Below are 22056 nucleotides of genomic sequence, written 5' to 3'. Positions count from 1 at the left end.
CCGGCCCCGAGCCGAGCCGAGCCGAGCCCTGATTGGGTGGCCGCCGGGCCCGGTCACGTGGCGGGGGGGGCGCGCTCCCCACAGCCTCCAGGCCGCCATTTTGGCTGGAAAGTTTGGAATTTCCGAGCAGTGCAAGCGGGAGGCGGCGGGCGGCGCGAGCGCCCCAGCTCGGCCCGCCCCGGCCCCGTCCCGGCCCGCCCTGCCGCGCCGCCCGGCCCGCCTCGCGCCGTCCCGTCCCGCCTCGCGCCGTCCCGTCCCGCGCGGAGGCGGGAGTCCTTGGCGGAGCCGCTTGCTCGCCGGCCGGCCGGCGCTGTGCGGGTCGGTGGGGCGGTCGGTGAGGCGGGGCGGCCGCCCCCCCGCTCCCGGCCGGCAGGGGGAGCCGCGCCGCCTCCCCCTCCCCTCCCCGCCGCGCCGCCCCGAGTCGGGCTCAAAAGTTTGTGAGGCGGAGCGCCGCGGCCCCGGAGCGCCATGCCCGTCAGGAAGCAAGGTGAGCGCCGCGGGGATCCGGCAGCTGCCGGAGCCGCCGCCTGACAGCTGCGGGCGGCGGCGGGACGGGCGAGGCGGGGCGGCTGCCGGGAGCCGCCGGTCCGCGTCGCGGGGCGAGCCCGCCGAGGGGCACGGTCCCGCCCGCGCTCCCCGGGCCGCGAACAAAGGAGCCGCCGGGCCGGGCCGGGCTGGGGCGGTCCCGAGCGCGGGGGCTTGTTGCGTCCCCGGCGTGCGCATCCCCGGCGCTCCCGGCCGGTGCGCCCGGGTCAGCCGCGTGTGGTCTCCGCTTGCAGACACCCAGCGAGCCCTGCGCCTCCTGGAGGAATACCGCGCCAAGCTGGGCCAGGCGGAGGACCGGCCGCTGCGGAGCTCCATCGAGCGCGTCATCGGCATCTTCCAGAGCAACCTCTTCCAGGCGCTGATAGGTAAAGCCCGGCTTCTCTCGGTTGCTGCTCGAGCCGGGCGGTTCTTGCCTGTGCTGTCGCTTCCAGCGTAAAGGGGAAAAGGGGTTTTGCCTTTGCATCGGAAGCAGCGTGCTTTTTGCCGTGTTTCTGTTTTGTATAGTAACACACGTGGTGTTGCAGATCAACAGTTTGCCTGCGTCATACACTTACTTTATCTGAGGCTTTTGACTGGCCCAAACTGCTGAAAACTGGGATGCAGTTTTTTCTTCTGTGACACGCTATTGTCGATTACTTTATGTAGGTTGTTTTTCCACGTGTCTTTATTCACCTGAACAATTTCTGAGAATTTTTGGGGGTTTTTTTGGTGAGTCCGTATGTAACAGGTTATTGAATAAGTTGAAATGGTTTTAATCTAAGGTAGGATTCAGGCAAATATTCCTGCTGAAGAATCTCTAAAAACGTCATAAAGTGTATGTCTGAAGCACAAAGTTAACTTAAAGTAAATGATAAGAAACCTTTAATGCCTCAGGGAATGCTACATTGATCTTTTCTCCTTTGTTTGTTGTGTATTAAAGTGTAGCAAAAACACTACTAATTCTTAAAGTATTTGTAGCACTTCACTTAAACAGTTCCCATAAGCATTGTTGAACTACTTACATGTAATTTCGAGTTTCCTGCATGTTTGTTTAGAAAAAAAATTGAGCATAAATGCAGCTTGCAGAATCCTGCTTTGCTTGGAAACTTCTGCAGGAGAGCAGTGAGATGTGGTTTCTCCTTGAGTGATCCTCACTATTTTTCCGACAGCTAATGGATGAAAGGATTTTGTTAGTTTACCTTCAAGAGTAAAATTGGTAAAGTTCTACATCCTCGTCTTTTAACAAAGTAACCTGCGTCTGAGTTGTGCTAGCAACAAACACTGTAGCTAAATTTGTTACTTGGCTTAGTGTCGTACAGGTGTACATCTTGTAGTACCACAGCTTCATTGAAGTTGTGTTGTGGTGGAAACACAAGGACAGGCAAAACATAAACATGCATTGCTGCATGTGGAGTGTTTTCTTCCAGAGCATTTATTTCATCTTCTTATGTAGGTTTTCAGAAGATAATAATCCTGCTGTGTTTTTTTTGTCACGTAGGTTCATGAAAGGTAGTTGTGAAAATAGATCTGCTACAGAAGTCTTTTACTTACAGGAACTCTGTGCTTTCTCTTCAGTACTTGGTTGGTGTTAACCAACTCCATGATGAAAAGCTAGGCGTGTATGAGCAGGGTTCACTTGGTGGTGGATTGGAATTTTGAAGTCTTTCATCAGAAGCTTAATGTACTGCAGTTGTGCTTTTTGTTTTCACCTAGCAAATTTCAATGTTGACTACCATTTGTCTTGTTCTGGGGGTGTGTATCTGTGTGGGTTTTTTAAACTATCTTGAAGATCTGTGCAGTATTCCGTTTTCTCCACTTCATTGAATAAGATACGGATCTATTAGCCTTTGATATTCTAACCTGCAAGACCTGGTTCCTTCTCATAGTCACATACAGATCTTCAGTGTTTTAAAAACTCTACACCTACTAGTAGTAAACTTGAAACAACAAGCTACTTCATGTCTGCTGGCTTCATTCTGCAAGAGCAGAAAACAGGAATGTGTTGTTGCCTGGGTGGGCTACATGACCTGTTTTCTGGTCATGTAAGAAGTTGTACGTTGCAGCCACATGACCTTAGTTTTTGTCAGGTTCAATTCATCTGTGCGTGCATAATAGGTGTCATGCTTATTGGGTGTGTTGTGTTAACTTTGCATTTACTGATTCACGGTATGATTGTTTATTACAGAGTGTATGCCTATGTTCCCAGGCTGTTTGTCTGAAAGGTGGTAGCACAGAAGGGTAGTGTTTTCCAAGCAATTTATGCTGTCAGCTTGAGCCTTTCTCCTTTAACCTGCTCCTTCCCATGGAAATACATCGGGAGAGTTCTTGTTTGTGGCAGGCTGCTCCTGGCTGTTGTCTTCCTGGAAACATCTTTTTCACAGAATCACAGAATGTTCGGGGTTGGAAGGGACCTCTGTGGGTCATCCAGTCCAACCCCCCTGCTGAAGCAGGGTCACCTAGAGCAGGCTGCACAGGACCTTGTCCAGGAGGGTCTTGAATATCTCCAGAGAAGGAGACTCCACAACCTCCCTGGGCAGCCTGTTCCAGTGCTCCGTCACCCTCAGAGGGAAGAAGTTCTTCCTCATGTTCAGCTGGAACTTCCTGTGCTTCGTTTTGTGCCCATTGCCCCTTGTCCTGTCGCTGGGCACCACTGAAAAGCATCTGGCCCCATCCTCCTGACACCCACCCTTGAGATATTTGTGAGCATTTATAAGGTCCCCTCTCAGCCTTCTCTTCTCCAGGCTAAACAAGCCCAGCTCCCTCAGCCTTTCCTCATAGGACAGATGCTCCAGTCCCCTCAGCATCCTCGTAGCCCTCTGCTGGACTCTCTCCAGTAGCTCCTCATCTTTCTTGAAGTGGGGAGCCCAGAACTGGACACAGTACTCCATATAGGGCCTCGCTAGGGCAGTGTAGAGGGGAAGGAGAACCTCCCTCGACCTGCTGGCCACACTCCTCTTGAAGCACCCCAGGATCCCATTGGCTTTCTTGGCAGCCAGGGCACACTGCTAGCTCATGGTCAACCTGTCATCCACCAGCACTCCCAGGTCCCTTCTCCACAGAGCTGCTCGCCAGCAGGTCCGCCCCAAGCCTGTACTGGTGCATGGGGTTGTTCCTCCCCAGGTGCAGGACCCTACACTTGCCCTTGTTGAATTTCATCAGGTTCCTCTCTGCCCAACTCTCCAGCCTATCCAGGTCACGCTGAATGGCAGCACAGCCTTCTGGTGTATCCACCACTCCTCCCAGTTGTGTGTCATCAGCAAACTTGCTGAGGGTGCACTCTAACTCTTCATCCAGATCATTGATGAAGAAGTTGAACAAGACTGGGACTAGTACTGACCCGTGGGGGACATCACTAGTTACAGGCCTCCAACTAGACTCAGCACCGCTGATGAGAACCCTCTGAGTTCTGCCATTCAGCCAGTTCTCAATCCACCTCACTGTCCACTCATCCAGCCCACACTTCCTGAGCTTCCCTAGGAGGATGTTATGGGAGACAGTGTCGAAAGCCTTGCTGAAGTTTTAATGATGTGACTACTGCATGATGGGGGTAAAGAGTGGGGGGACTCCCTGGAAAAGATGCTATCTGGAGGTTGGCTGCAGTTACTGGGAAGACCTTGAGCCTGCTCCTGCCTGTCCTCTTTCCATGAAGGTCTGGGAGCAGGCTGGCTGAAGTATTTAGTTGTGCTGCAGGTTAGGCTTATCTGGAGTACTCCATTTCACATTACTTCATGGCTGATTTTAAAGTGTGCCTTTTGGGGAAGTTGTGGTGTGTTCCCAACTTAAATACCAATGCTATTCTGACGGAAAGTTTCAAGCTCAAGTACGAACTTACTTCCCATGTAGATGTTTCTTACAGAAAGTGTGCTACTTTCAGTTGTTTTTGTTTTTTTTTAATAATACCAAAAAGAAAAAAATCCCCTTCATCCATTTATTTTCTGCTTTTCTGCCAAGTTACTGTGTTATATCCAAGACCTGCCTGTCCATGATAGGTGAGAAAGTTTGTGAAGGCTGCAGTCAGGATCTGCTGTCAACTTCAAGTGTCTTTTTTAGTACAATTTTTAACTTGGCAATCAAATGCTGTTCTTTCAAGCAAAAAATAGACATTATTTTGTGCACAGAAATGTATATTTAGCTTTATAATGGGAGAAATTAAATATTCCTGAAAATGACACATTTTTGTCGAAATATCATATATTTAGATACATGTGAAGGAATTAAAGGTTTTTTTTTTTCTGGTGAATTTCCATTTGGATGCTGAAGAACAAATGATATTGTTTTCTCTTTTGAGCCTTTTTTTGTTGTCCTCTCCTTTTAATTCTGTCAATAAAACTTTAGTTCAGCAATCTACAAACTTGACCTGGTTCTGAAATGTATAATTATGGCTTTAAATGATTTGAATTAGAGCAGTAACTAGTCCGTGTGAACAGCCAGTGTTATGAAATTGACATTATCACAACAGTGTTATATTGTAAGTGAAATAACTGTAAAAACTTCAATTTAGTGACAAAATTGGTAACCAAATGTGACCTCCTTAAAAGAGTCTGTGAAAAAGCCCGGTTTGTTATCTTCTGTCTTCAGTAACATGGTATTTCCCATTGCTGTTGCTTCAATCAGCCAAGTGTAATGATGTCTAGTACTTTAATTAAATGGATACGAATGGTCTGTAATTAAAATCAGCTTGAGAATAGTGTCAGTTATAAGTAAATTTACTACTGTACGGTCTCAGAATTGTGTGGTATCTTTTCTAGCTTGTAATGTCTTGGTTGTAGTTAGAATAGCTTGTTACTGATCTTCTGATAATTGGTAAGGTGAGCCAGTTTATTAAGAGACCAAAGTAAGGTATCCACATACAGAGGCGTGGGATAGACTTCATTTCACTTTGGTAAAGAACTTGGTATTTATCTTCGAATAGTGAGGTAAGAACTCTGCAGATAAGTTCTACTTCAAATTCAGGCACTTTTTTACCTTCTTGAGAAGGTACAGGTTCTCGTAAAGGTAAAGATCTATGATATATTTATCTTTTCTGAAAATGCAAGAGGAGGAACACTTTCATGTGTAAGTCTAACACTTCTGAGGAAAAACTTGAAGCAGACTTCTGTTCATATACAGAATCTTTTTGTGTAATTAAAGTCTGTTTTTCATTGTGTGCTGCAGTTGACCATATTAAAATAGTCTTCTAAAACTAAAAATATTACTAGTTATAGCTAGAAACATGAAGTAGTTTAATACTTTAAAAATATTCCTTTTCCTGACAGTAACTAGCCCCATTTGCACAGGTGTCAGAAAGGGGAATTCTAAAAGAGCTGCTACATACTCTGGCAATGGAGTTGGCTGTGCTGCCTTTCTTGTCTTGTCCATGTTAAGTATTTTTTTTTTTTAATATATTATTTCATAGCTATGCATATAAAGACTTTTTGGTATAAAATGGCAAATTTGACTAGGGGAGGTTGAATGTGTTGAATTTCATATGTGTAAGCAGTGTAATTTATTGCACTTGGAGTCCTCTTGCATGAGAATCTGCCTCGAGAATTGTGCTTCTGTGCTGGCTATTCCTAACACTGAATATCCAGTGTGGGAAATTTTGAAGGAAAAAAAAAAAGGTAGTGGTTTCAGTAATCCTTACTGAACCAAAGAACAGCTGCCTCCTGGTAACCATTAAGGTTTTTTAACCATAGTTTGGATTCATAAGCTTTATGAATTTGACAGGATAAATTAAAAATGCTGTTAATATGTTTTCATACACCGGAGAAAGATGTCCTGTCTCTGAAATTTTATAAAATTGATGGCTGCCTGAAGGTAAACTCTTTGTTCAGATTTATCGGCAGTCTGACTGGGGATGAATCTTCTAAGAATATGAAACATACTCTGCATCTTTCTCAGCTCTGTCTACACAGGCTTTATGAACTGAATTAGGGAAACAACCCTAGGTTTTAGACTGAAGTGGACTGGATTGGGTCAGCACTCCTCAACGTTAGCCCCCCTTGGAGTGGACTGACCACACTCCTGCTAGATGGCAGGTGGCCCCAGCTCTCTGAGCTGTGTGTGGCATCTCTGTAGACATTCTTGCTCTTTTAGCTCCTTGTCAATTATCCACCATGGAAATATTTTCTGTACTTGCTGGCTAAATTAAACACAGCTGAAGCAGAAGCTCTTCTTCAGAACTGAAACGAAAAGTACTTGCTCTTGAGGAAACTTCAGGGTCAGCTTTTAGTTCAGTGATATAGTTAGTTAATAGAGCATATGGCGTGATGACACAGTTAACTTCCAAATCCGCTCAGGCCTAGAGAGAATTTTAGTTGTGAGTATGTGTCATTGTGTAAGACTGCTCTTCAGTTAACTTGAGGAAGGCTACTTAGTGAACTGCTTCCCATTTTCTAAATGTTACTGAGGCCCTAGTACAAGTTCTTTCAGACGCAGTTGAAAAATATTTACATTAAGAATCCAGAAATTCATGACAGTAAGTTGAGGATCTGGTCAGATAGTGAATATTGTTTTGTTGTTTTCTTTTATTAGAGGGAAGTTCAGAGTGAATTCTATCTTCTGTTACGTTGGATACTACTGAAGTTGTTGTAGATGCTGAATTTTCACATTGAAATCTTTCCCTTGCTGCATTTTTGTGTCTTTTTTTTCCCCAGACTGCAACTTCTGTAATATGACATCTTTGCTCATATTTGAGGCTGAAACATCCATGGATATAATTCTTGCAACTTTGAAGTGTTTGTCTGCTTTTCAGATAAGTTACCTAAGGAGACACTATGGTTAGGCTTACCACGGTCTCCTGCAATAGTTGGTCAGTTCCAGAGAGATTTGACCTAGGGTTGTGTCTGCAAAGGTAGTTAAGTACTTGATTATTTCAATATATTTTTCTTTATCCAGATGGAGGATAAAACATTTCAGTTGGTGTCCAGACGATTGGAGTGTTACCTCAGTCACTGTTAGTATGCTGCTGGCATGTAGTTTGTCATTGCTTAAGAATGTCCAGTTTTTGGAAGAATTTTGTATCTTCCTCTTCAAGGAACCTAAAAAAGAGTGAAACAATCTCATTGCTCCTCCTTTTCAAAGAACTATATATTGTTTTATATGTATGGAATGCAGTTCCTAGCATAGAAAGTTTTGGAGTGGTTGCATGCTTGCTTGTTAAAGTGTTTTCCATGACAGTGCAATGTATTGAATTTTTGGAATTAGGTGCTACTTTTGGTAGCCTAGAATAGCAAGTGAGACTAGTGTAAGTTGAGTGGATAATGATATGCAGATACAGAGTATTGTGGCAAAAGGTAATCCTTGTGGTTATTGTACTGTGTAATCAGTGTTGAATAGCAGCACTGTAGAATTTATCAATTACAGTATTATTCTCTTCATAGGGTTACCATTAAAAGGGGCTATTGACAAGAAAACTTTGTCAATAAATCTGCTGTTCATCCAGGGGCTAAAAAGAAAGTTGAAGTTGGGAGTAATTGGTATAGTTTGCAGGTTTTGGGAAAGTTTATCTCTGTCCTGTTCTTGCTTCACTTTCTTCCCTGTGTTCTTTCACCTTGTTCCCTAGTTCTGATGCCTGTCTCCTCCCATGCTGCTGTGTACCTGGCTTTGCTCCTAATCTCCCTCAATATTTGCTTTGGTGCTTGGGTGCAATATGTAGAGGAAGGGGGAAAGCACGAGAGAGGATATTGGTCTAAATCTGAGGCCTGCTTCAATGGTGATCCCAGCAGCAAGGACAGAACATGTTGTTCAGCTCTGCAGCTGGAATGCCACATGCCTCCTGTGCATCTGGTTGCCTGTATTTTGAGGGATGGTGCTTGTTTTGGTGTGGGTGGAATGAATCTTCAAAGAAACTGAATTCTAGCAGTTGACTAGCAGTCCTCCTTACACAGATGGCTCCCTGAGTTATAACTAGGCCAAATTTGCCAGATTAAGAGACCACAGAAGGTGTAGGGCTGACACTAGAATAACCTCCTCAGCTTCCTGTTCCTTCCCGATATTAGGGGAGGCTCTAGAACTCTTTGGTAAAGCTTTTGTAGGAATCTCGTCATGTGCGAATATCTTCCCAGCCATGTCCTCAAAAAAGCTGAGTTATTTTGACTTGAAATTAGAAGGTCAGCCTAAGATAGAGGGGCAATAAGGAAAACTTGTGGACAAATTGTAAAAGCACTGCAAATTTAATTTTCTGTTTTCAGAAACTTGTGTTAGAATTTGTCTGCAGGAAATGTACAAGTGTTACGCCAGCATGTGGTACCACCCATCTTTGTGTTGCCAGCGATGTCAGGTAATTGCCTTGGAGTCTATGAGCTCAGTGTTGGTAAAGAAACCAGTGCTTGTGCTGTCTCCTCTAAGCAGAGCTATGCCCCTGTATGAAAGTTCAGCTTGGAGTGTTGAGTGAGCTCATCCCAGAAATAGTTTGATTTTTTGAACGCATTTGTCTGGAGAGAAAACTCCGCAGTCCCATACTGACACTATTTAGGGGATATCCTACAAATACGGTTTATAGTAACACTTCCTTTGTCCCTGGCAGGTTTTTGTTATCACTAAAGACAGTAGCAAATACATCTTTTTAAGGAAAAAAAAGTACATTTTTATACCAGCGGCTGATTTACAACTGGGATTGAGATTAAGAGAGCATGGATAACTGGGAGTTCATTTTTAGTTTGGGGTTTTTATTTGGTGGGGTTTTTTTGGGCTTAGGTTGGTGACTAAGTGTGCATGAGGTGGCATTGAGTGGAAAATAGTTTGGATGGCAAAAGATTGTTATGCCAGTTGTTGTCTGTGTGATGACAACTTTAATTTTTTAAAGTTTTAACTACCTTAGTTCTGAATGTAGAGGAGAAGACCCTGTGGGTTTCTGAGGGAAAATTGGAAAGAGACAACATGAAGATATGGTGAAGGAGTGATTAATAAGCAAAAAGGAAAATATGAATGAACAGTTTGGAAAGCTTACATGGACAAGCTGGCAAGGAGTAGAACATGTCTGACACTAACATCCCATAACATCCTCACTGGGAAGCTCAGGAAGTGTGGGCTGGATGAGTGGACAGTGAGGTGGATTGAGAACTGGCTGAATGGCAGAACTCAGAGGGTTCTCATCAGCAGTGCTGAGTCTAGGTGGAAGCCTGTAACTAGTGGTGTTCCCTAGGGGTCAGTACTTGGCCTGGTCTTGGTCAACTTCTTCATCAATGATCTGGATGAAGAGATAGAGTGTACCCTCAGCAAGTTAGCTGATGACACACAACTGGGAGGAGTGGTGGATACACCAGAAGGCTGTGCTGCCATTCAGCGAGACCTGGACAGGCTGGAGAGCTGGGCAGAGAGGAACCTGATGAAATTCAACAAGGGCAAGTGTAGGGTCCTGCACCTGGGGAGGAACAACCCCATGTACCAGTACAGGCTTGGGGTGGACCTGCTGGAGAGCAGCTCTGTGGAGAAGGGACCTGGAAGTGCTGGTGGATGACAGGTTGACCATGAGCTAGCAGTGTGCCCTGGCTGCCAAGAAAGCCAATGGGATCCTGGGGTGCATTAAGAAGAGTGTGGCCAGCAGGTCGAGGGAGGTTCTCCTTCCCCTCTACACTGCCCTAGCGAGGCCCTATATGGAGTACTGTGTCCAGTTCTGGGCTCCCCACTTCAAGAAAGATGAGGAGCTACTGGAGAGAGTCCAGCAGAGGGCTACGAGGATGCTGAGGGGACTGGAGCATCTGTCCTATGAGGAAAGGCTGAGGGAGCTGGGCTTGTTTAGCCTGGAGAAGGTTGAGAGGGGACCTTATAAATGCTCACAAATATCTCAAGGGTGGGTGTCAGGAGGATGGGGCCAGACTCTTTTCAGTGGTGCCCAGCGACAGGACAAGGGGCAATGGGCACAAAATGAAGCACAGGAAGTTCCGTCTGAACATGAGGAAGAACTTCCTCACTCTGAGGGTGACGGAGCACTGGAACAGGCTGCCCAGGGAGGTTGTGGAGTCTCCTTCTCTGGAGATATTCAAGACCCTCCTGGACAAGGTCCTGTGCAGCCTGCTCTAGGTGACCCTGCTTCAGCAGGGGGGTTGGACTGGATGACCCACAGAGGTCCCTTCCAACCCTGACCATTCTGTGATGTCTGTTGTAAAAAGCAGTTAGAGGAATAAAGGCAAGCAACTAGATCTGAGATAAGATCAGGGCGGTTTCAGTTGAGTGCAAATTAAGGAGCATTTGTGTTGGAAGTGGAAAATAGCGTCTCCTGGAATATGAGTTAAGCAAAGAAGTGTGTGCAGAAGGGAGGCTTGAAGGATAGAATGCAGCTGCTGGAAGGGCTGGGGGTGAGTAGTTGGATGCTGCAGCTTGTAGTAAAGGATCTCGTAGAATAGAACACACATGGTGAGAAAGTTTCACTGCAACTTGCAACTTTCGTTTTTTAAGAAGCCTTGATTGTGCACAGCAGTAGTCAGTTTAGGTTTTTAAAGATGAAAAAAAAAGCCAAAACAACCAACCCTGAAAGGAGCTTTACATGGGCTGTGATGAGGCTGGTTTTCACTTTTTCATAGTATGAATGCAAACATTTATTTTTGTCCGGGCACACACACCATGAGACAACACAACTGATGAATACACAAAGGGAATACTTGGTTGACTGTGGTCATTGGCTTGTTAAATGGATATGAAGCTTTTCTTTGTGTTTGTGTTTTCTTGTTGATCACTAATCATATAGTTTTCCAGTCTTGGTTTACTTGTGTTAAATGGATATTCTTAGCTTGATACAGCAGGTGAAATAAGCATGCAGGATTGAGACTTCTTTAGCATTAGTAGGAGTTACTTTTCAACTGAAGAGTGAAATTCTGTAGCATTGGCAGACTCTCTTGCCTGTTCTGACAGTGATCAGGGCTCTACTTAGACTTTTGTCTATATATTCATTATGTAGGGATTGCCCTAAACTGAAATAACACGTTGACCTTTGTTTACCTTTCCAGTAGTTTTAAGTTTTCAGTGCTTCAGGTGCTTTGGCTGGAAGCTCTAAGAAAAGATGTCTTTCCCTCCCCCTCCACTCCTCTCCTAGAATTAGAGAAGTACTTAATTTGTAATGGTATGACACGTATTCCTGGACAACGTACAGTAGTCAAATTCTTAACAGATCTGTTTGTTTATGAAGTTACTTGCAAATGCCTCATTTTTTCAAATACATGTGCAATATTTGGATGAGCAAATGTCTGAGAAGAGGCAGAGCAATAAGAGATGACAAAGGAATTGCTCACATGGATGGATCTTCAAGTAAAGTACTTAACTGAAATAAATCAATTTCTGAAAGAATTCATAAGCTCCTTGGTTGACTGCAAGCCTGAGGGAGCATGGTTGCACTGAAAGCTTCTCCTGAACAAAGCTGGTATTCAGATACTCTGTGCTGTAAAGTCTGTATGTTGATGCAAATGTATCCAGTGGTTTTCTGACTTGCTGACTTTGACATTGACTAAAATTGGTTTGTTCTGCTGTTGAACATCTATCAGAAAGAAACACTTCGTCGATGTCAGTGCGGAATTAACTGTGCAGCTGGAGCATATAAATTCTGGTCATGCTGCCATACAGAGGGACCTCGACAGGCTGGAGAAATGGGCTGACAGGAGCCTCATGGAGTTCAACAAGGAGAAGCAAAAAGTCCAGCACCTGGGGAGAAACAATCCCCGTGTACCAATATACGCTGTGTGCCACTCAGCTGGAAAGCAGCTTTGCAGAACAGGACCTGGGGATTCTGGTAGACACCAAGTTGAACGTGGCAAGCAGTGTGCCCTTGCGGCAAAGGCAGCACAGAGTGTCCTGGGCTGCATTAGACGGAGTATTGCCAGCGGGTTGAGGGAGGTGATCCTTCCCCTTTGCATTTTAGAATGCAAAATATTAATTTAGAGTTTATAAAAAATGAGCAAACAGAAAACAAACATGAAGTTCCTAAATGAACTCTTGCTCGTGCACAAAGCAACTAATTACATTAAAACTGAAAATCCTCAAATGAGGATACACTTAATACAGCATATACAAATGCGGTTGTTAACTTCGTGTGTTTTGTGATAGCAGTTTACAACTTTGTGGTGTATAGTGTAAGGGCAGCAGTTCACTGTTTTACATGCACAGTGTCCAGTGCAGTCTGTTGTAGTAAATGTGTCAGTGTTTTAGTCCATGAGATGATAAGCTTGTGTGGAATTTCCTGGCATTTATTTAAGGAAACCCACCTGTAACCTACAAGAGGTCAAGATGCTTAAAGTGTAAAAAATGCAAAGCCGAAAAACAGTAGGTTACTGTGAGCATCAAAGGACTGCTTTTAATTTTTTTAGAAATACTTCTAGGAAGTAGGAAACGCCAATGAAACTTTAGTGATTCCCTCTGTACCATAACATTAAAGGTCCAATATCAGAAACCTAAAGAATGACATCATGTGAAAAATTACAGTGAGTTGCTAATACTTGTTAGAAAGCCAAAACGTGCTAAAATATGGGCAGGAAAGAACAGGGAATGGGAGACTGAGTGGTACAGGGAATCTCTCCCGTGGAGATGTAAGGTGTTGATGGTTTTTTCCTCCTCACTGTTGTGTTTTCTTAAGGTTATTTTTGTTTGGCAACATACATGCTCTTCTTGCTCTTCCTTCATTACCTTGCAGCTCCATGTTACATTTGAATTTCTTGTATATACAGTGTGTTTTGCATATGCTGGATGCTTGTTCTTGCTTTCGTTATCCCCCAAACTGTTCTTGCCCAGTTCTCAAGGTTGGTTTCCTTTGACCAGTAATTAGCAGTTGGTAAGCTGTTTATAGCCTTGAGGCCTCTCTCGTCCTATGCCTTTATTTTCAAGGTCTCTGCTATACAAATTAGGTAAGTCACCTGGTCTTCAGATAACTGCTGTTAGAGTTGGACAAGCTAAAACGAAGCTCCAGACAGGCTGAGACAAGTCCAGAGGCCTGGTTATTAGCTTCATGTGCGGCCTGTGGCCTGTTAGAACCCATGTCAACACCTTGTTGATGGGATACACCGTTCTCTTAAGAAAATGCAATTATAGGTATCCTATCTTTGACTTGCAGAGTTACAGTTATCAAAAGGTCCATGCATAAATGAATGCAGAGAATAATTCTGCTCAGCTTTATTTTACTAGTCAACTATACTAAAATTACATATTCCTTTCTGCAGGAAAGGTGTATGTGGAGAGCTTGGCTTGACAATGAGATTTTTAGAATGTGCGCTGATCTGAAGTTGTTATGATTACAAGCGTACTCTCTCTTGAAATACAGAGCAATAAGTAACAGACACTTCACATACCAGTAGAAATGGCAAGCAGAGGTCTTATGTCTGATTTCTAAGGAGCAGGGAAGAAATCTATCTGAAGGAATGGTGTCATGTTGCTGGTTGGAATCCCTGTCCTCGGAGGCAGATCCTCTAGACAGAATTGATGTGGGCTCTTGAAGTGCCATCAAATATACGTAATTTGGGAGATGTAAGAATCGGTTTGTTTCTGCAGTTCTTCTGTTCTTTTAATTACTGTGTTGTGGTTTTTAGTGAACCTGGAACTCCCTTGTGAAGTCGATTTGGGTTTCAATTTATATTTGCTGAATAACTCTTGGTTGCTTTAAGAGTGAGCAGTTTCAGCTTCTAGTATATCACATTACAGGTGAATGAGCCTGTTCAAAGAACAAAAGTAAGCCGAGTGGAGAAAGGGGGGTGGGGGAATACACCAACAAACTGCTTGTAGGTGGTCAACTTCTACTGTAATGAATACTGAAAAAATACTGTGTGTGTTACTGCAGCTTAGCTTCTCACATTACTAATAAGTTAAGAAAAATAATTTTCTTTTTCATGTCTTAAGAGTCCTCCGTTTCAGAACTGGTGGTTTGTCACTTGCTTTGTATTGACTTTTATTCTTGTTGCAATTAAACATATTGCTGATTTGGCTACCTAATGTGGTTTTACTTGTAAGGTGATATAATTCCAGGATGCTTTTCTATGTTGCCTACCATTCATGCTTTTTGTCACTTTGGCTTTCCTGAAACTTTGTGCTCCTATTTTTTAAGTGTCAGTCAGGTGTTCTTTTAATGTTCCCTCTCTAGTTAGAAGAGTTTCCCATCTGTGTTTTCTTTTAATGTTGTGTGATATCTGATTTGAATTATTTTTCTGTAAGTTAGTTTTTTGTAACTTAGTTTGAGATATAATCTGTCCTGGAATTAATATGGTAAGAAGGGGCTGGGAATGTGAAAAAAGCCTATCTAGCTTAAGAGGGAATCTAACCATAAATGTAAGTAAAAAAAATTTCATATTTTACTACCTGCTATTTGTAAGAATGAGGAAAATGTTAGAACTTTTCATATGCTAATAATGCATCCACAGATTAGTATGACTTCAGTAGATGTTTAAGTGTATTCATTTGATGAAATATTTTTATGAGCTGATACATAGCAGTAGACCAGAGGAAGATTTTTTTTTTTTTAGGTTGTATTTAGTATGGCCTGAGTTTCTGGCTTTAAAAAATGTACATGTCCAGCACTCATTCCTTGTGTACCTAATGCATTCAAGGTGCATAGACTACTTGCCTCTACACTTGTAAGTACTTAATGTTTGCATTCTGAATAGTAAAAATGCAAATACTTTTTTTTTTAAAAGGTAGATATTATCATATAGACACAAAGTTCTTAGAAACTTTTTTGTGGCTTTGGAGCAAGTTCAGGATAAACAGAAACTTATCCCCATACTAAGTGGTGTGTATATTTCTGACATCTTTTAATAGTAAGCCTATTGTGGTGTCCTTCACAGAGAAGTGGAGATGTGTGGGAAATGTGCTTTTTTGAAACAAGTCATTCTGCAGTACGAATAAATGGCTACCTCCGCTGGCAGGGACTTAAAAGAATAGTAGCAGAACTGAGAATCAGTGCCCTAGATTTCTGCTGCAAAACAGTTGCACAAATAACCCCTTCACATAAATAATGTAGTAATCTTCCTGGCTTGGTTGCTGTGGATTGCAGCTATAGAATCAACTTAAAGCACTGCCTGTTTTAATATACAACGTACTCTCGGGGCAGGGGGGGAATCTTTACTTGATTGTGTGCTTGATTGGTGTATTAATGTTAATGCAGCTGCAACACAAATTTGCGACTGAAGGAGCTAATGTGAAAGATAGATTTAAAGGCAATTTGTGTCTCTTAGGCTGCTTTGCTCCTGTATATCTAGGTCACTTAACATCTTCTGCAACCCTCACTGCTATTTCTTCCAATCAGCAGTGCTAAGAGTAAGTAGAACTTTAAAAATTAATGTAAGCGGTTGATAGGAATTTGACTCTTGCTCAGAGAAAATTGAGAATTGCAGTTTTCCAAACTGGGAGAGAGCAGGAGTGTAATGCCTAAATAGAGAAATCTAAGGCTGGAACACCAGCAACAGTAAGACTTCTCTTATTTGTGTGGTCTTTCTCTTGTAGTGCAGTTCTATAAAGAAATTAGTTCTTGTGCCTCTGTTATTGACTTTGGGCAGCTGCCGAAAAGCTACAAGATTCTGCAGATTAGAGTCCTCCTTATTCATGGCTGGGTCCTATTTACTTCTTGGGCTAAACATGGTCTGTATGTTTGTCTTCTGTGATGTTGGTGTAGTTAAAAACATGAGTTTACAATTCCTGTTTAGCAGATTTTTACTTTGAAGAGACTACAAGATTCACAAGATGTCGTCTTCATTTGTGTGTGCTTTCCTTAGCCTATATCTTTTCAGAATTTTTTTTTTTTAATGTGAGTGTTTACAGATGTGATTAGAGTTGCGGTAGCAAGTTTCATATGCTTATACTTCCATAGAAACATTTGATGCTTGTTTAGATTGTGTTATTTTTATTGGTACTTCATGTAGTTGATAAGATGTCAATAAACAAACTTGATGCAACCAGATTCTTGTTCCCCAGAAGTCTCCAGCTGAGTCTTCAGGGTTATAGGAAAAGCTGTTGATTAGCTCATGAGTTGTAATTCATACTGTAAATGTTTCATCCTGTTCCATTCATTTCTGTTCGTTAGACTGAGAAAGCAGATGATGACCCATCCTGATCAATCTCCTTTTCCCTAACTTCTTGCAACTCTCTTGCTGATTTCAACAGTATATTTCTGTTTCCGTGGTCATTTAATTAAAACATATACCACAAAAAAGACCTTCTGATATTGCCCTTGAACAGTAGATTTCAGATAACCAAAGGCTACATGAGCTGAAATTATGTAATACCATAACTTGAAGCATAGGCACCCATCCGTTCCTTTGTTCCACTGCAGTTACTCCATATGCTTCTGCTGTTCCTGCTGCAGATCCTGCTGCCGGGGTCAGTGGCACAAGCCCAAAGTGAATGGGGGCACATGGGCTCTGAGTTGTGGGGTATAGAGAGGGAGTGGTGTATCCTGTGGGGATGTTCATGTGATCTTGGCAATACAGCTTCATCTGTAATAGGTAGATAAAATAGTAGGTGTGTAATTTGTTTTGCAGGAGGAAGATGTTGTTAAAATCAGAATGTTACAGTAATTGTAAAGCCTAACCTCAATTTTTTCACATCTTTAGATATTCAAGAATTTTATGAAGTGACCTTATTGGACAATCCAAAATGCATTGATCACTCTCAGCCATCTGAACCAATACAGCCTGTGAATACATGGGACTTCTCAAGCCTTCCAAGCACAACAGTGACATCAGAAACACTGCCGAGCAGCCTTAGCCCAAGTGTAGAGGTATGATACGGAAATCTCTTTTATTTTTCTTGTTGAGACTGTTAGCTCAACATTGTTCTCTACATTTCCTTCATTTTATAAAATATTTATTTCCATAGAAAACATACATTATTAAGATCAATAGTCATAGGGGATTTAATTATTGAAATGTTTAGTAATGGCTGTGTGCATTTTGCTTAGTCAAAAATTTATAAACTTGTTGGTCAAATATACTATTGAGTGACCATTAAGTTGGATTTATGCTCAGAATTTAGCCTTGCTGTCAGGCTTAGTATGCTTATATTCATCCATACTGATGACTCTTCAGTCGTTACTTCATTAATAACTTGGGAAATCTGAAGCTCTGTCTTTCTAATGGTAAACTTTTCAGTCTGTTCATAAGAAATTCTCTGCTTCTTATATAGCTGTGTTTTGGAAGGACTTTTTTTTGAAAAAAGTCAATCTAGTTGTCACTAGTGAGTGGTGAGAAAACTGAGCATCGAAATGCACATTAATGTATGTTTTCACTAAATCAAAATCTCGCTGCCCAAGTTAAAGTTATAATGTTTGAATTTCTTTGCATCAGCCTATTTGTCCCCAAAGAGGTGAACTTTGATTCAAGTGTGCCCTCAATACTGACAGTATTGGAAAAGGCGTGTGAGAGCTTCTCAGTAATAACTGAAGACAGTGCGCTGTGATGACCCGTTTTCATGAAATGGTAATAAAGCTCAGGAAGAACACTGGGGCGGACCAGCAAAGGACTGGTGCTGCAGCCTGCAGGGAAGCTCGGAACCTTGTACTGCCCAGCAAGACAAAGTGGTTAGGACGCCTTACCGAGGGAACTCTGTCAGAGGCTGTTTGGACGGTGTAAGACAGTCCACTTAGCTGCAGAACATAAGCAATCATGTGATGTGCTAGTGATTTTGTGCATGTCCTTCTTGTAGCTTTTCTGAACCTTGTCATATTGAAGCTAGTATGAAATGTGTCAGAAATACCTTAAAGGAAATCGTAGAGGAAATCCAAGAGTTGTGTTGTGTTCTCTCAGAAAGCAGAAAATGACTAGTAGATAAAAGATCAGCTTTTTAGCCTAGCCAGGGACAAAACTTATATATTGCCAAGAACAGTCGTTAAAATCTCTTTACATGAATAAACTGAGCAGCCTAGGTGTACCGCATTTTTCAGGTTTTTAAGTAATGAAACACTGAGGGATTGAAAGTCTAGTTGAACATGCAGTTTGGAATTGATTATTTTCCTTTGACTTTGGGAATCTTGATTATACACTGGAAAACTTAAATGATATGTCTCTTTGAAATCTCAGTTACCTGAAATTGCATAGAGAAGGCCACTGTCATCCTGGTCACCTTAATGAAAATTTTGCCTAGGTATTGTCATCTTTGGAGAAAATGGAGTAATGCTAGGGTATATGAGAAATAGTATGGAAAACACCATTGTGCTACTTACTTGTATGCCATCATCTGAATCTTTGGCTTAGAGCCATGGAACTTTTCTTTCTGAGGATATGGTGGATATGGAGTCTCCTTAGAAGCAGGAGCAAAATGGACTGGAGACAGTAGGGTAGGCAATGACAGGCAAAGTTTATTTTGTGTACTGAGGTGTTTTGAAATAAGCTAATTCCAATGCCTTTCATGTTTGTATGTGCAAAGAACTTAATGAGGCAATTCAAGAATCATTACAGTTGCCCTTAGTTACAGAGTATGGATGAAGTTCTGGAAAATTGCAGATGGGCAAATACTATCTTTTAAAAAGGGTGCATATAGGAGCAAGGCAGGAAAGAAGGATTCAGATCTAACAGGTACAGGGAATGATTCTACAGTCTTTTGGTAGCTCCTTGAAAGTGGTAAAGGAGCCAAACAATAGCCCTCATAGTTGTTGATAACAGTTTTGTCAGACTTAGTTTCTTTCTAATGTGGTAATGGTTCTTGTGGTAGGAAGAAACAGTAAATGTGATAAATTCTGATTTCAGTAGAACTTTTGGCATGGTTTAACAGGCTATCTTTTAAAATAATATATCAGTTACAGTTCTAAAAAAAGGCATCCTAGTTTGAGTTATTAGTGACAATATCCTGAGTAAATTATAAATTAAACCATGGGAAGGGAATGGTGTGTTGTTGCTTCAGAAGCTAGGACTGAAATGAAGCCTTGAGCAGTTGAAGTAATTAATGGGCAGTAGTTCAGCAGGAGCAAGTAAAGCGTCATGAACTTTGGTTGTACTTCAGTAGCACCCATAGGAGTTGAATAGTTAAGAAGTGGTTTCTCAGAACAGATTGAGTCATTTTTGAATCTCAAGGTGAGTCAACCATGTCATGTTAATACATGAAAAGAAACACCTTATTGACATAAGTGTGGTATAAAACTGTTCTGTTCTGCTTGGTCTGCATAAGGCTTTGCTGGAGATAGTGTCAAATTTAACGTACTCTGGTGCAAAAAAGATGCAGAAGAATTTAAATGCTTAGAAGAGATTGATAAGGAAGATCTAAAGCTTGAAAAGAAATGAAGACCTATGGAAAGATTTGGTGCTGCTTAAAAGAATTGAACATTTAATTGGGAAACGGAATATTCCTGTGTTTGTAGGCAAATGTAAAAAAGGAAGATAGTATTTTGTGCCTATACAAGATGTATTAGACTTAAATGTTAGTAATAGGCTTAGCAAAAATGTTTAGAATGTTTTCCTGAGTACCAGAATAGCTGTACATGGGCAGTCTCCTGCATTGAAGGTCTTTAAAGGCAGCATAACTGTCTTAAATGTGGGTGTGTTTTTTTATCTGATACGTCTTGGAGCAGTGTAATGGACTTGAGGATTTATGTCCCTACCAAACCATTTTGTTGTTGTTAAAGATACTCCTAATTCCCGCAGCTGGGATTGTGAAGCAAATACCTGCTGCTGTGAGACTTGTGTTACGACGTTCCAACTGTAGCGCATGTTTTGTGCTTCCACTATAGGGAAACCTGCTGAAATCTGAAGTGGAGAACGGTGCATGCTGTTAAATCCAGGCTTTGTGATTATCCTCTTGCTGTCCCCCTCCAGAAACTGGAAAGCTTATCGTATAAAAACTTGCTTATTTTGCAACCAAGACGTCCTCAATGAGAAAGACCTAACTTATCAGCTAAAGAGTAGTGTTGTCCCTGTATCTTTCTAAATTTTACGTAAGGATGCATGTGAAGGTGTAATTAAAGTACGGAGCTGCATCTTTAGTTTTCTTTCTCATGTATTCATAGACTGCCAGTAATACAAAGACTTGTCCGTGGCACTGCAGCAATGACAACAGGCACATTATCACTGCAAGATCACTAACGTGTTAGAAGGAAGAATGGCCTGATTTGGGAGGTCTCACCATAGACATAAGTGTATGTTCTCAGCTGAGCTGTTTGCTAGATAATGCAACTGCTACTCCAGTACAGTCTGGTGGTCCTGGTGTAGAGTGTTACCTAACAGAACCTGGTATAGTGTGGATTACTTTATTTTTGTAAGTGGCCCAGATTTGAAAATTTAGGACAAAGCCACCTGTCTTCCTTCGGATTTCTTCTCTCCAGTATTATGTGAGTGACAGTTGTTTGACCTTCAGTATATGAAGGTCAGATTTTACATTTGCTGCCAGTGTGTAAAAGCATAGTTGCATATATTGGTGTTGATCCTAGTTTATGTGAAACTAAAACCAATTTTCTGACAGTTTGTCACCTACAGTATAGATTACCTTGTGTTTCATGAGTTAGAATGCTGTGTCCATATTATAGTTGTAAAGGTGGGCAGTTTTGAAGAGTCGTGGTTCAGTGTTGGTTTCATTTGCTGTTTCTAGTATATCTGAATGTCTTAGTTTAGCTTTCGAATATGTATGGAAGTTGTTACAGTAAGCATATAATCTTGTATGTTTTATCAGCCTTAATTCTTTCTTCTTCCATGAATGTATTTTCTTCATATACCTTTAAGGCAATACCTTTCCCTCATACTTTGAAATTTAATAAAAATCATGAGGAGAAACTCTTACGTATCAAGAGTTTATATTCCACGTACTTGCTATGTGTGGTACAAGAAAATTAATGTTTTTATCCTGTAAGACAATGCATTTCGGTTTTAATATGCTTCTTTTTTAGGTACTTAGGGTTTTTTTATATATTTGGTTTTAATCAACCCAAGGGCATAGCAGTTCTGGTATAGCATGTGCTTAATGTTTTGCTTGTTGAAATTTACTAGAGATTGGAAGGAACTTGAGTTTAGTATATCTGATTTTGTTCATAGCTAGCTTTTTTAACAGAAGCCGTCACTTTTTAGACTTGCAAGGCTGCTGCCCAGTTCGGTATTAGTTCAGTAACCAGATAAAATCAGATCGGCATACCAGATGCGCTTTTGAGGTTATTTTAGCTCTGTCCTATTGCTTGCCAGGCTGGTAGGACTGTAGGTGAGAAGAATGGGACGTTTTTTTCTTGCTTGCACATTGTTAGCCTTGTAAGTAATACGTTTCAGCCCTGTTTCTTTTACCTTAGCAATACATTTTTTCTGTAGTTACTCTGGGCCAAGTGAGTATTCTTCCAGCTGACGCTTTGATGGTATATGTGAGAGTTGCTTGAGAGTGGGAATATAGTGCTCCCTTAAAGTGATGCAGGATTGTATTACAAGAACTTTCTACACAGCTGACTTTGGGAATGACTTTTTAGCAATGTGTACTTGTGTATATACATAGAATAGTGGTGTACAAGCTTAGGTTGCCTGAAGACTTTTGATGGGACGTAGCCTAGTTCTGCTTTTGCCTTCCTTCTTCTGGATCAAAAGACTGGTGTTGGTAATCCCCATAGGTATTGTATTAGAGCAAGTTAGAGCTACAGATTGCAGTTTTGCTGTTCACAGCATTCTGTTTTCTTTTCCATGCTTT

At 41.8% G+C, this 22056-nt stretch overlaps 1 protein-coding gene across 10 annotated transcripts in view; it reads left to right on the top strand.

The window, feature by feature from the left end:
* Positions 1–325: 325 nt before the first annotated feature.
* Positions 326–22056, top strand: part of DLG1 (discs large MAGUK scaffold protein 1) — a 182821-nt gene continuing 161090 nt past the window's right edge. For 6 of the 10 annotated variants that reach the window (XM_075418037.1, XM_075418043.1, XM_075418035.1 and 3 more), the window contains exons 1-3: positions 327–487; positions 780–911; positions 17025–17191. In XM_075418037.1, coding sequence (XP_075274152.1) covers positions 469–487; positions 780–911; positions 17025–17191 — 318 coding nt within the window. In that variant the 5' untranslated portion in view covers positions 327–468. Of the gene's footprint in view, positions 488–779; positions 912–17024; positions 17192–22056 lie in introns of all 10 variants that reach the window. The other 4 variants (XM_075418031.1, XM_075418030.1, XM_075418029.1 and 1 more) reach the window with 1 other exon arrangement.

Source organism: Opisthocomus hoazin, chromosome 4, assembly GCF_030867145.1.
Source record: "Opisthocomus hoazin isolate bOpiHoa1 chromosome 4, bOpiHoa1.hap1, whole genome shotgun sequence".
Classification (NCBI taxonomy): domain Eukaryota; kingdom Metazoa; phylum Chordata; class Aves; order Opisthocomiformes; family Opisthocomidae; genus Opisthocomus; species Opisthocomus hoazin.
The sequence above is the reverse complement of the archived record's forward strand: the minus strand, read 5'-3'. Positions and strand labels throughout refer to the sequence as shown.